The 15076-nt window shown below is 48.3% G+C and overlaps 1 protein-coding gene across 2 annotated transcripts in view; it reads right to left on the reverse strand.

Annotated features, from left to right (window-relative positions):
- Positions 1-15076, reverse strand: part of RHEB (Ras homolog, mTORC1 binding) — a 32015-nt gene extending 16939 nt beyond the window's left edge. Inside the window, exons 1-2 of one of the 2 annotated variants that reach the window (XR_008209012.1) lie at positions 14865-15076; positions 861-932 (exon numbers count right to left, since the gene is read on the reverse strand). Coding sequence is in view for 1 of the 2 variants with exons in the window: in XM_052693181.1 (XP_052549141.1) it covers positions 861-932; positions 14865-14916 (124 nt within the window). In the remaining variant the exon portion in view is untranslated. The remainder of the gene's footprint in view (positions 1-860; positions 933-14864) is intronic. The other variant, XM_052693181.1, reaches the window with a different exon arrangement.

The following is a 15076-nucleotide window of genomic DNA, read 5'->3' on the forward strand; positions in this document are numbered from 1 at the left end:
GTAAATCTGTATGAGGCATTTTAACATGAGTACACGTAGTTAAATGCTGCCAGTGACAGATGCACAGCTGGAGAGCACCAATTACAGCCAATATATTTCTGTGGATAAGAGTTTGTAAGGAGTCAGTCTCGTACCATTGTGCCAAAATCCTAAACCAAGACATGCAGGCACTCTCCACACTTTAGAGACAGCCTCTGACCCCCTGTCTCTTAAGTCACTCCCATATATCTACAGACATCTACAAGTTTACTTTAAATACTTTGCATTTGTAAAGTGCAGACAATGAAAAGTTACCTGACCCAAGAGATGTTAAAATGGTGGCCCTGCATGTGGCAGAGGGGCTGGAGCTTGATGGCCCTTGAGGTCCCTTCCAACCCAAGCCATTCTATGATTCTATGGTAAGATTTAAAATAATGAAATCTAATGCATGCGACACCTTGTTTGATGCATCTCAAAACAAGCCTTGTTTACAATTCTAATAAAACACCTCATCATAATAGTGTTTGAACATTCATACATAGACAATCAGATCATTTAGGTCAAAGGAACACATTAACCAGTTTGATTTGCTAAAGCAAAGCAAGAGATTCTTCAAAAAGTAGTATCTGAGGTTCAGTTCTATCCAGTAAAACAATCCTGAGTAAAATGTGCTGATGGCCACTGACTGCTAATTATTATGGTATAAATCAAAAACCTCGTTCTGCTGATTACTTTATTCCAACTTCCAGACAGGGGCTCAACATTCAGTGCATTTACCTGTTAAAGTAATGAGCTGGTATTATCACTGACATAGCAACATTACAACAAAGACTTCTGATACAGTTAGTTACAGAAGAGCAGCTTATCAGTTATGTACTTACTGTTCTCTATGGTTGGATCATAGGAATCAACAAACTGTCCTTCCACAAACTGAATCGTCAGTGAAGATTTTCCTGCAAAGCAAGGAAAAGACAATTGGTACTAAAATAAGCCTTCAAGCTGTCACCCCCTTATACCTGGTAGCAGGCAGAGCAACACTTCTAGATGAGCCAATATGAGCAGTGTGGTACATGTAAACTGCAGATGACAAGTGACCTATTTTAGAATTACATCCCTAAATTTAGCAACTGGGTCTCCTAAACTTTTATCAGAAATAGTGCAAAAGCTACTCAGAGTGTGTTCTGCTTTGGTTCTAATGCTGATCCAACAGCACTATTTAAATGCCTCCTCCAGTTTAAAACTAATTAAAAGCTGCAGAGCCAAACCCTCACAGAACTAAATTCAGTGAGTTGTTCTGCTCGGAAGGTTTGTCCACCCAGAAGCAAGGAAAACCAGACATCATTTTCAGTCACTGCACGGCAAACAAGGCCTTCAGACAGAACCAAATCAGTCTTGAAAGATTTTACAAGATGGTAAACGAAAGTGAGTCACATACATTGACTGTAAGAAGCAACTTGAAAGCTCTGGAAAGAAAAGACTTTTCGAAGCTTTACCATAACCTTAACACGATTTCCATTACAGCACATCTTCCACATTCGGGAACCTACCAGATCCGATTACATGCTGTTTACTGGATAAATATACCCTTATAAAGATTGCCAAGTGTGTTAGCTGCTTTTGGATGTGACATGCTCTGTACTCCTTCATACTCCCATCAGCAAGAAACATAAACAAAGTATGACCTCAAGTTAGAATTTAGAATCATGACCATCCTGCTCAGAAGGAGTACTTCAATGACATCATGAAGAACAGATATTTGGGACAAACTGGTTTATGGTAAAACTGCTTTCCCATATTTAACTGCTTTCGATACCACTGTCCACTGGCAGTGCTCTGACAGTGCTCCGTTAATACACTGCAATGGAAAAAGTTCATTCAAAAAACCAGCACACAACATTCTGAAAGTTGCTTTATTTAAAATCGAGTTCCTAGATACCTGGATATCTACTACCTTAGATATATAGAACAGAAAAGCACAAGCTGACTGCCCAACACTTCTCCCCCTAAGAGAGATCCTGAACTGAAAGCCGTCGTCTGCTGCTGCGTGTGCTAAGTTTGGAAACAGAGCCCTAGGAAGGAGTCAGAGCCAACAGACAGTGCTGCATTTAACATCCAGCTGTATTAATTACTGCTTTCCTCCTAGCAGTGAAAAAGAAGGAAGCAAACAAACAAACAAGACTACAGCAATATTCCACCGCTCTCTTCCTACATCCCCAAGCTTTGTACCAAGGCTCCCCGTAACCCATCCACGTGTACCCAGAATGCGTACCCTGCTGTCCTGCAGGAGCCACAGCTCCCCAGGAGCTCCCCAGACTTGGGGTCAGTCAAACCACATGGGTAAGAGCAGCAGCAGTGTCCTGCTAAGCCAGGGCTCCCTAAGTGGGCACCAGAAACATGAAACCCAGCTCAGTGCCGGTGCCATGTCTCAGCCCATGTCCAAGAAACACACAGGCCAATGTCAACAACAGCTTGGCTTGAACTTTGTCCCACAGGTTTTATTCCAAGCCTTTGAACTACAGAAAGAGAGGAGAATTAAGGTCACCACTGAACTCTTATCTCCTCTTTCCCCAGAAAGATCAGGCAACATTTTCAGAGAATTACAACATAAACACACGGTCTGCCAGGCATGGGCCAAGGAACTGCACGCAGCCGCGTTCTTACAGAAGGGTTGACTGCATCCCCGAGCTGCCGTGCAGGGAGGAGGGCACGGGCAGATGCTGCAATCCCACTGCACCAACACCGTAAGCATACTTCAGCATAGTATGGGCTTCTGATGTCAGGCTGCTCACACCAGCAGCAATGGCTCCATCGCTCACAGGTGCATGTCTCAAAAAAACCTCCACTCAAATATGCCCTCATTTGGAATAGACAGCAAATACTTTTCAGTTTGCTAAGCTTTTCCTCATATTATCCTCCACAATACTACCTTTCCTGTCTTCGGGTTTTAGGGAAATAAACATCCGCTGAAACCAAAAGAAGTGCATTGAGCAGGAGCAAGGCAAAGTCCCCTGGGAGCAGCTCAAACTGACAGAGCTGTGATGTCCAGGTGAAAAAGCACTTGCTAAAATCTTACTGGAGGAAGGTTGTGGTTTAATCTTTTGAATCTCTGTTCAACACAAGAGAGTTTAAGCTTACTATGAAGAAATAAATGACAGAACTGTTAAGGTTGGAAAAGACCACTAAGACCACTAATCCAACAGTCAACCCACCGCCACCATGCCCACGGACCTCAGTGCCACATCTCCAAGGTTCTGGAGCACCTCCAGGGATGGTGACCCCACCACCTCCATGGGCAGCCTGTGCCACTGCAGCACCACTCTTTCCAAGAAGAAATTTTTTTTGTAATATCCAACCTGAACCTACATTGGTGCAACTAAAGACCATTACCTCCATCTCTGCACTGCATCAAGCCAAGGCAACAGGGTGACTCTTCCAGCCACACTTGGTTACTGTAACTCAAAGCACTGGCTAGTCTGTGGCAAATAAGCGTAAGCAAAACCCTCCACACTTCCCATTCCTCTCATCCCTGAAGAAACAGGAGAAAAGAATTTGAACTAATGGAGTTATGTTACCTGGAATACGAGTCCCAGGGGACTCATAGCTGGTCCAGAATTATGGGAAGGGCTATCTACATAGCTGATTCATTATTTATGATTTTATGTTAGAGTGGTAAAGAAAGGCGCTTTCTACTGTCAAAACAGAAAAGCAGCAGTGTCCAGACAGAACACCATTTCAGAGAACAACCTGTCCTACTTCTGTTCACACACCAGACCACTGGCTGAATAAAGTGAAGCACACCATGGACGCTCTGATCAGTGCTGTCAGAGCAAACAGCTACAAAAACCATGGAATGGAATCACAGAATGGTCTGGATTGAAAAGGACCACAATGCTCATCCAGTTTCAATCCCCTGCTGTGTGCAGGGTCACCAACCAGCAGACCAGGCTGCCCAGAGCCACATCCAGCCTGGCCTTGAATGCCTGCAGGCATGGGGCATCCACAGCCTCCTTGGGCAACCTGTTCCAGTGCCTCACCACCCTCTGGGGGAAAAACTTCCTCCTAATATCTACTCTAAACCTCCCCTGTCTCAGTTTAAAGCCATTCCCCCTTGTCCTATCACTATCCACCCCCATAAAAAGCTGTAACCATTGTAATTGTCAAGGCAAAACGACTGCCAAACAGAGTTTTTCACTCACCCTTTTACTCCTTGGACAAGAACCGGGCTGTTGGGCCCACCCATAAAATCTGAGCTTTCTAACACCAGGCAATTCACCCAGAACGTGAACAACTGAGTACATGTGGGCACTCAAAACGGGACGCACCACCTCTGGGGTGCCTGCCCTCCCCTCCCCACATCCTCCTCTATAAGACAGAAGGAAAGCCCAGCTGAAATCCTCCCAAGTGCCAACTTCCCCCAGGAGACAGATGACGCGAGCGGCCCACCAGCAAGGCACGCAGCAGCTCCACAAGCAGGGCATTGTGCAAGCTGCAGCTGTCCCAAACTCAGCATCTCTGTGATGATGGCCATGGCGCACTCCTATCTCAGCAGGGTTTCTCAATGCAAGCATGGGCTGCACAAGCAGTCAGAAAACAGCTGCTAGGGTTAAGAGCTGCCAACTAGCAAGGAGTTGTACTTCCCTGTTCTGGTGGGTTTTCAGATGTTTTCAGATGCAGATGGTGTTTTTAACCCATCTTTTTCCACAGAAGAGCCCTACTTACTTTGCTTCATTCTGAAAGACCCAGCAGCTGGCAGCACCTAATGCATCCATGCCACAAACCCAGCGATTTATGCAAGTTTGTCTCTGTGCAGAACTGCTCCTACCCACAGAGCAACCACTTGAGGTTTGATCAAAAAAAGGTTCAGTGAATTTCAGAATAAAATGCTGTCAGCCCTATCAAATTAGATAAACCCCACTACATCCCGGAATTGTAGCATCTCCTGCACATTTACACTCAACTTTCTGAGCATGAGAAAGTCTTTGTGAAGCACAGGGAGGTGTTCAATTTAACTGTGAGAATTGGGATCTTTGTCTTTTTTCGAATTTGGAACACCAGTGCACAAAATGGAGGCAGCAGCACGTCCCAGCTCAGCTCACAGACTTCTCAGAGAAGAGTGAGGTGCAACCAGGCAGCAACAGGCACAGCAGCATTGCTCTTGGACAGAAGTCTTTTCACAAGATAGGAAGGATTGCAGAATTCATCACTAGCTCATCACTCATCTCAGACTCCATCATTAGCAGCTTTCTATGTTAATTAACATTTTATCCCCCCAGGTACTAATTATGCATAGCTGCTATTTTGCTGACCACGTCCACGCAGCTCAGTGAATCATTCTAATGACTACAGGAATGATACACCTGGGCCAGTGAAGAAGTTTCTAAACTTCTGGAGATGATACCACAAGCTGTGTTTTACTGAGACACAACTTAATTCTACTATTACTACCTTTAATCGCAAAGGATTATCACTTAAACATAGCATATACATCTGCTTTGAGACACAGTTTCATTCACTTCATCATTATTTCCTTGTGACACCAACATTACAGTGGGATTTTAAAATGACCCTCAGATGCTTGCAGAGAAGGATCCTGCTGGCACACTGTCTCCACTGAAGTCAGGAACCTCAGGAAACATTTGTCACAAGATACAGTTTGGGTATTTTAGTGCAGTCTGGTTACCTCTGCTCCTTGCCTTCGCAGGCAGAAAAGCTGAGTGACAAATCAGGCCCAACTGTTTCAGTTTATGACACACTTAGAGGAGAAGACTCAACTTCATACTGATTTTTTTTCTTCCCCCACAAAATAAAGCTCAACTCACAGTGCTGGGCAGAAGCCAAGCCCTCCCCCTGCACACACAGCTCAGACAGGTAATTAGGTAGCTGAATGAAGCTGGCCTTTCCTTGGATCACTGGGTACGTGTAATATGAAATGTCTTTCAAAGACACTTCCAGTACCTGTCATTGTTTCGTCATTAAATCAGCTTTAAAATTCTGTCATTAGAAATAAAGACGTGTGTATCTTGCTGTAGTGCACTCTGTGCATTCCTTTTTTTTCCCAGCTTCAAAGTTGCAGCTTCAACACGAAGCAACTCTCAGCTCCCAGCCAGCTCTTCCTTAAAGCTCGAGGTCAGTATACTACTTCAATTACCTTTCCATACATCAGAACCATCAGGCTTAGCACTTATTAAAGTGGAGCTCTAAGTCACAGCACCAGCTCTCCATCCACTGCACAGGCACCGCAGAGGCAATGACAGCACCTGTAACACAGCTGAATTCCATCAGAAGAGGGGTGGCCAGCAGGGACAGGGAGGTGATTGTCCCCCCTCCACTCTGCTCTTGTGAGGCCCCATCTGCAGTACTGTGTCCAGGCCTGGAGCCCCCAGTACAAGAAAGACAGGGAGCTGTTGGAAAGGATCCAGAGGAGAGCCATGAAGATGATCAGGGGGCTGGAGCACCTCCCCTATGAGGACAGGCTGAGGGAGCTGGGCTTGTTCAGCCTGGAGAAAAGAAGGCTGCGGGGTGACCTCATGGCAGCCTTTCAGTACTTAAAGGGAGCCTACAAACAGGAGGGGAATCAACTCTTTGAAAGGATAGATAACAGCAGGACAAGGGAAATGGTTTTAAGTTGAGGGAGGGGAGATTTAGATTGGATGTCAGGGGGAAATTCTTTACTATGAGAGATGGTGAGGTGCTGGAACAGCTGCCCAGAGAGGCTGTGGATGCCCCGTCCCTGGAGGTGTTCAAGGCCAGGTTGGATGGGGCCCTGGGCAGCCTGGTTTAATATTAAATGTGGAGGTTGGTGGCCCTGCATGTGGCAGGGGGATGGAGATTCATGATCCTTGAGGTCCCTTCCAACCCAGGTCGTTCTGTGATTCTGTGAATTCAGATGGAGCAGCAATGTGCTACGTTCCATCCTTCACACCTATACAATATACCCTACCCCATAAAATATACAAAGTTGAATGAGAAAGGACTTTGTCTAGAAGGTCAACATAACAGAGCAGCCTCTATAAGCAAAGGAAAACCTGTTAACAGCAAGGAATGGTCAAGTAATATTAGATGTTGATATCCAGCACAGCCCCACAGGCCAGTGGGGTCACCCTGCAGCACTCCAGGACCAAGGCCACCTTCAGAGCAGAGGAGCACACACGTCCTCCTTGTCAAGTCTTGCATCCCTACACAAATAACATTCTCAAAGCATGGTGCTGGCTATTACTCCGCTATTAGCCAGTTAAATCTTAAGTTAATCCAGTTAATCATAAATTCAAGTCTAGTCTAAACAGTATCTAAGGAGCTAAGTACATGACATCCACTTGGCAGAAACGGGTAAAATCTGAACTGCTGCAGGCCAATGGGTCAAGGGCTGAGATTTCCTGTAGGTACAGCAAAGCCTCTCAGAAGCAGCTTACACCCTCAGCCTGCGTATTTGGAAAACAACCCGTCTTCACTGTTGGTTTCCACATCCTGAAAGAAGCTCCAAGTTCTCCCACGGCAGGCTGCCCTTAAAAGCCAGCTCCACACACACTCATCCTGTGCTTTTCTCTATTCACCACCCTCCAGCTCGTACAGCCCACGCCCCAGTAAGCAGCTGAATTCCATAGCAGGATGCTCACATGATCATCTTCAGATTAAACAGAGGTATATCCAACAGTACCATCACTGTCTAAAATTATAAATGAGATAATGGCTTTTTCAGATCACAGTCTTTTTGCCTGGAAATCCTAAGAGAGAAGGCATCATCTAAGTTTTCTATAGGAACATTAAGTTGCACTTGTTCAAAGTGGTTTGCATTGACCGAAGTGAAGCCAGCACGACATGCAGGAGCACCAGCAGCCAGCTGCACTTGCACTGCCCCACCACCACACAACTGCAGCTGAGGGAGGGCGAGCAGGAAAACACTTCATGTGTGAGACAAGCTGTATAAAGAACATGGTTCTGAGACGGTCAGAGAGCTCAGCCTCTCTGCTCAGAGAAACAAATTTGCTTGTCTTGCATTTAAGCCATTTCTAGATTCAAGTTTACCAACCAACAACAGATTGACTAACTCCTTCCTCCAAACGCAACACCTCTCTTTAGGATTCCTTCACCATGCTAAGCCACGTGGACGAAGCAAAGCACCATCACAAACACTCATCTCCCAAGGAAGCCGTGCAGAGAACAGCAGTGCCAAAAATGAAGAAGCAGTGTCAGCTGACATTCAAGCTTCCAAGCAGAAACTTCCAGACCTAATTCAAAACAATAATTCTGAAACACTATTTAGAACACCAAAACATTTTTTACTGACGGTAGACTTAAAGCAAAACATACCCCACTGCATTCACATCAAGAGCTGGACTGCTCTGTCAGTTTGCAGGACAGATTTCCTGGCATTCTCCTACACACTGTGCATCCCAGCTCTTCTGCATGTAGCAGGAGTACCTTTAGAGGAGGTCGGACATCTTGAAGGAAGTTCTGGCAATGCAATCTGACAAGCTGTTGAAGCCAGACAGATGTATCCCACTAACTCAGGAGACAATGTTGTCAAGGGACACATTAATAGCATCATTTCGTTTTGCACTGGCACATGTAGGCACCCACACACTGCAGACCACTCATGCATTCCCGCTTTCTCCAAATTAACTTAAGGACAGTGATATAACCATTCCAGAAATATTAACCCCTCATGCATCAATGTTAGATTATAAAGATCTCACTGTTTAAAGCATTCCATAACGGGGATGAAGCATTTCTTCAGTTATCATCTATTTAAGATACGAGCACTGCAGCTCTTCTGGACGAGGCTTTTGAGCATCACACGGTAGGGTGTTCTGCTCTTTAAAAGGCCTTCAGAAATCATTTATCTAGTCCTATGCCTTAAAAAAAGATTCATCTTTGGCCTTTAGCCACAAATTGTTAAGGATTTCATTCAAATTAAATAACAATAAATTTCCTCATCATGTTTAATTCACGTAGGAATTCCCAGAAGTCCCAGCTTTCCCTGCTGCAGGACCTCCCAGGACCCACAAGCTGCTCTTCGCTTGTCCTCTCCTGGTCTTGATTGGCACTTTATGCTTAATAATCCACCACCTGCTCTGAGGAACTCACAACATCCATTTATCTACCCTTTTTCACCACCCTCACGCCACATCCTCCATGTGGCATCTACCACTTGCGTGTACACTGATGGAATTCCATATGGCGAGCTGAGGAAGAACCTGTGCATCCAAACAGGTTAAGGACTTCTGAATCACTCCTATGCTGCCGGAGTGCTGAGCAACACCTACACCTAAATGGGGAGTCAATGGACATTTGGCAATGGATATTCTGTAAAATACCCAAAGGTTTCTCTGCAAAGCAATAGAGCCTGTGGATTAGTTTCTGCAGGTTTTCAAATCAGAGAGGGAAGCGGTGATCCTGATTCCCTGGCACAGTCTGCACTTTCACCCTTGATCCACTGAGCATTTCCACAACTTCCAAGCAGACTGTATATCACTTGTAATCCTCAAATGTAGGAGATGCTTCCAGACTGAACGCAACTACGAATTTTATTTTAACTGAAGGCAGCACTTGAGGTGTGGCCTCACCAGGGCTGAGTACAGAGGATGCTCACTTTCTGCTCCTGCTGGCTGCACTGTCTCTGACACAAGCCAGGACGCCATTGGTCTTCTTGGCCACCCGGGCACTGCTGGCTCATACTTGGTCAAGCATCAGCCAACACCTCCAGGTCCATTTCTTCCACACAGTCCAGCCACTCTGCCCCCAGTGTTGCTTGGGGTTGTTGTGGCCAAAGTGCAGGACCCAGAACTTGGACATGATGAACTCTATCCCACTGGTCTCAGCCCAGCAAGCCAGCCTGTCCAGAAAGCCTGTCCCCATGCTTTACCTTAAGTCCTATATAAAGCATCCTTTGTTCAAACAACAATTCAGCATCCACTGTACTTCAGAGGTCTGAAAATGAGAATTCAGTTTCAAACATCCCACATTCCAGTGGGGGTCTTACAATCCAGTAAGATTAATAACCTGAGGCCCCATGCAGAGATCTGTTAGGTGACACAATGTGGGCATCCTCCACATTCCTCCCATGTGCAGGACCTGCTCTATCTCTGAGAGCACAGTAACCAAAAGCCCATTTCCTGATCAGGATTGGAAGAGCAGCCACCCTTCCTCCTCCCCGCCCCCAGCTCAGGAGAGACCTTTCAGTTTCTCATGCTAGCACACTCACAACAAACTTGCTGCTCACTTCAATTACAGGCCCCAGAAAACCCAAAGTCCTCAAGCAGACAGATTTACGGCCAACAAGGGCAGCTCCGTGTTCCTACATACCACACTGCAAGCTTGCAGCTTCTGATTTATAGTAATTTAGGCTGACAGCTGGACGGGTTCACTGGGACTCATGCAGCATTCACAACATTGGATGAAGATCCCACAGAGAAGCTCTTGAGATTTTGGACCAAACACAGTTAAATCGAACAGATTCTGTAATAAATCCCTGAATGTCACCTTCAGGAGCAGCAGGAGGTTGACCACAGCCATTGGGTCACCCTGCTTTAGGCTGCTCTCCTCATTCTGGGTGTATGGTCACATCAGGCAGCACATACCACAGAGGTGCCTGTCTCCCCAGAGCCTGTGCTTAGGGCAGTGTAAGGGATCTGAAGGCAGGGCTTCGGCTTTTCATAGCTTAGAAATGGCAGGATCTATGTTTCTGTTTGGTTTCCCCTGCCAACTCTAAGTCTCAGTTGAGTAATCAAGTGACAGAACGCTCCAATTGCCCAGCAAAGCCTGTGAGCATTGCCATTACAAGAAAGCAAAGCAGGCAAGCAAAGAGTTAAGGCCGGAGCAGCGTCCTCACATAACCCCCGCTGCTGCCGTTACTGCCGCTGCCATCAGATCACCGCAGAGTGCAGCAGCGCCCTGGAATGCAATGAGAGCTGCCGTGCCTGCTCCAGCCAGCAATGCCGTGCAGCTGTAAGGAGGGAAGCACTGGGAAGGTCTTCTGGCTGCTTGCTGCCTACGGCTCAGCACAAACTGCCACCACCGGCTGCATCCCAACCCGCTCCATTTTCCTGCTCAGCCTCAACGATTCCCCACATCGCAGACATTGCTGATCCTGTAAACTCAACTGCACTGAGCCACAGTGCCCATTTCTTCGTTCCTTCTCACCTAACAGCTGTGTGCTGCCTCCCAGATCACCTCCTCCCTCTGTCCAGGAACAGAGGGACCCTCACAGGGCACCATGCTAAGAGGCCATCTTCCACAGGAGACAGCAAAGCTTCAGCCCCATTTGACAATACAAGCCCAATATTCAAGTAACTCTTGCTCTCAAAGCCAGGAATTACTGTCAATGATTACGGCAGGTGATTCGGTTCAGCTCCAGTTTTTCTGCTACCTGCCTACTGCAAACACAGACCACGACTATTTCTGTCTGAGAAATGCAGCACGGACCGCTTTTCACCTACACAACAGAGGAAGCTGAAAGTCACAAAGCGCTGCTTTGCAGCAGAAAAGATGAAAGGCACGCAGCAGCCACAAGGAACCTGACTCCAAACTGAGCAGGGAGCACTCCCAGCTCACCTGTCTGCACCTATACAATGCAGGCTGCCAAACACCAGCAGCAATAGTCCTATCAGCTGCAAAAACACAAACGATAGCAGCCTGGCACTGAAGCAGATGATCCCAGCAGCGCCTCCCTGCTCACCTTACATCACAGAACGGTTGGGTTGGAAGGGACCTCAAAGCCCATCCAATCTCAACATCCCACCATGGGCAGAGCTGCCCCCACTGGCTCAGGCTGTCCAGGGCCCCATCCAACCTGGTCCTGAGCCCTCAAGGATGTGGCACCCACACTTCAGCACAACACAGAGAATTCCAGCAATAAGCTCTAGTACAAAATGACCCAGGAAACCTCACTGACGCAGACAGAATGCATCTTTTTCTTTCTATGAGCAAAAAGAACCAATGTGACTACAAAGCATTTTGGACAATTCCGTACTGCTTTTCAGAGTGGACACTGCTCTAAAGAAACAGTGACCATCCAGACATCAGTACCTCAGTCTCGGCTGAATCACTTCCACAGACCCCAAACATAAATAGAAATAACAAATTATGAGCAGGACACAATGAGGGCAACATGACGATTCCCTTTAGTGAAGGCTTTGTTTTATAACTTTATGAAATCATATGCTCCATCACACACAGGACAGCCTTCTTCTGGAATCAGATCTCAAGTAGCTGGTCCGCTCTGGTCACTTCACTGACAGCAGCACTCAAAGGCAAACTCTTCCTATTAGCAAACAATCGAATTTTAAGCTAAAAATCCATCTTCTATCAGAACCTTATACAGGACAAGCATGCTTACATAATGCAATGTAACTTTCTTTTTAGATCCATTCAAGCACCCAAAGATAATATTCCTGTAAGATTTCTGTCTAGCTTCATGCCACAACCAGTATGCTATGTGCAAACAGTTGGCCTTCCCCACCAACAGGTCCTGAAGTTCCTGGCAATGCTCCTCTGCATCTCCCTGCCCCAGGATGTAGGCTGCTGGGATCACTCCCACAGCAGAACATGCTGCTTTCACACAGGAAAGGCTGATGGCAGTGTTGAAAGATAAGGGAGTGGATTGGAACAAGCAGGCTCCTGAACCTTCTATACCAACAGCCATCAGAACAGCAGTCCCAACCTGCGCCGTTTGGCATAGCTGGGATAAGAGGATGGTTTCATACAAGGGAAAACCAAGGGCTCAGCATGAAGCCAGCGAACACTCAGAGTCGTGTCTCACAAAGCCTCGTGGGGCACGTGCCTGCCTGATGCCATGTGTGCTGCTCAGAGCCGGAGAGAGCTGCAAAGCTGTCGAATCATCAGCTGCAGGGAACAGCTCACGGCCTGAAACGTGTCAGCTCGGTTATTTCAGCACAGAACTGAACAGGGAGAAAAGGTCGCCATTTTCTAATCGTTCTCATCTCGTGCTCTATATGCAAATTACGACATCACCCAACCCCACAGCCCAGCTCACCTCAGCTTCACTCAAGCCATAGAGCTGGAAAGGTTGCACAGCGTAACAGAGCAGCCTCCCAGGCTGCAGGGTCAAAGCTAAGGTTAAGGTTAATGGCAGTTCCCTATTTATAAAAGGAAGCTCAGAAGCCTTCAGCAGCCCTTCGGATCTTGGAATTATTCCCCATCCTGATGAAAACTAGCTCTGTTCAAAGGGTGATGTTTCTCCACAAGTAATGGCCCTCATTTCCTCTTCTCTTAAAAAGAGATGGGATCCTCTCTTTTATGCAGAGCTCAAGTGATATTCCTGCCGTACCAGGTTGAATGTCTATCTGAAGCCAAACCATGCCTTTACTCTCCTGGACTTTACAAGGCATTCTCGGGTGGACAAAGGACCCAACCTTCATCTCACAGTCTGTTTCTTGTTTTTCTGCCAGCCCTACATGATGGTACAACCAACAGCTCGTGTCTACTGCTGGAACATTTACGTAAATATTTGCCTAGAAATGTAATGCTCCCATACTTAAGAGGAGTAACTCTGTGGCTTTAACATGTAAGATTTGTACCTAAGACCAAGCAAGGCAACAGACTTGTCAAGGTTGATAAAAGGCAAACTACTACTTCTCTTTTCTTCCATGTGTCTACAACGACCAGCTGTCCTAATGGAACAGACCACGTCCCACAAGACCCCAAACCACACCAGTCTCAGGAAGCTGCAGGTGAAAGAGCACAGCAGTGCATCCTAACGGGCAGGAGGTAACTTTCTGCCCACCTCCATCCACACGAGCACTATCACCCAAAGCATTCTGGGTCACACCAACAATGACATTAACAGTGTCTATATGCTGTGCTGTCAGTCTCAATGGTTTATCCGCCCCAGGACCATCCAATCTTCTGACAGCTGAAAGCCCAAAGCGCCAAATTTACAGCATTCCTCCCACCGACTCACACTGCCCATCGCTTTTCATCAGTGATCAAAGAAGAAAAGAGGAAAACGTAACAAGACAAACTCTGAGGCTGACTGTGACATGTCAGCCGCTCCGTGCAAACTACAAACCTCCTGCTGGCTGCTCCCTTCCAGCACCGTACAGACACAGCACCGTTTTTCCACCACCTCACCCTGAAGCCAGGCTGCCGCTATGCACACGGCATCTAAGAAACGCCGGCGCTCAGGTAACCTTTTTTGATCTCGGGAAAAGAAAACGGCGTCGTTACAGGTCCTTCGTGCCGAGTGCGTGACTGCAGACAAATCACTCACAGCCAAAACCCTCCTGCAGCTGAGCAGCATCTCCCTACAGCGGCTTCTTTTCCAGCCGCGCATTATCCTTAACATCGACCTACGCTTTTAAGCCCGATCGATGCCGAGAGCCGCACTACGCGGCCGCTCCGCTTCTGCCCCACGAGGCTGCAGCCGGCGGGGCCGTTCGGCAGCGCAGACTGCAGGAGGAAGGCCGGCCGCTGCGGGATGCCGCAACGCTCCCGGCTTCGGACGGCACCGGGAAGTTCTCTCCTTCTCTGAGGAGAGCCGTACGCTCATCCTCCATCGCCGTACGTCTACAGAGAGCGGAAAAGGGCAGAAATCGGAGCGAAGTGCACGCGGTGCGCCCTGGGCCGGGCCGTGACTGAGGGGACGCGGAACTTCACCCGCAGCCCGGAGCCCCGAGGGCGCCCGGCAGCGCCGAGCCAGCTCCCCGCCCCCGTCCTACCGCCTGCAGCCCCTCGCACCCCGCTCCCCCCGGCCCGTGCCGCCCCCTGGCCAATTAAGGGCAGAGGCGCACGGCGGCGCGGCCCCGGGCCCGCAGCGCTCTGCGGCGCCGCCATGGCGCCTCCCGGCCGCCTCCCGCCCGCAGCCCGGACCGCCCCGGCCCCGCACCTGCCACCGCCGCCGCCCGCTCCCCTCGGAGCCCCGCGCTCACCTACGCTCCTGTAGCCCAGGATCGCGATCTTGCGGGACTTGGACGGCGGCATCTTGTCCCCCGCCCGGCCCCGAACCACATCAAGGGCGGCGGCGGCGGATGAGGAGGAGGCGGCGGGCGGGCGGCTGTGGGAGCGCCGTCAGCCTCATGCGGCGAGGGGGAAGGGCGGCGGCGGCGACGGGCCGAGCGCGCGGGACCCGCGGCGCCTGGCG

This window comes from Tympanuchus pallidicinctus, unplaced genomic scaffold (assembly GCF_026119805.1).
Source record: "Tympanuchus pallidicinctus isolate F22 unplaced genomic scaffold, pur_lepc_1.0 scaffold3, whole genome shotgun sequence".
NCBI classification, from domain to species: domain Eukaryota; kingdom Metazoa; phylum Chordata; class Aves; order Galliformes; family Phasianidae; genus Tympanuchus; species Tympanuchus pallidicinctus.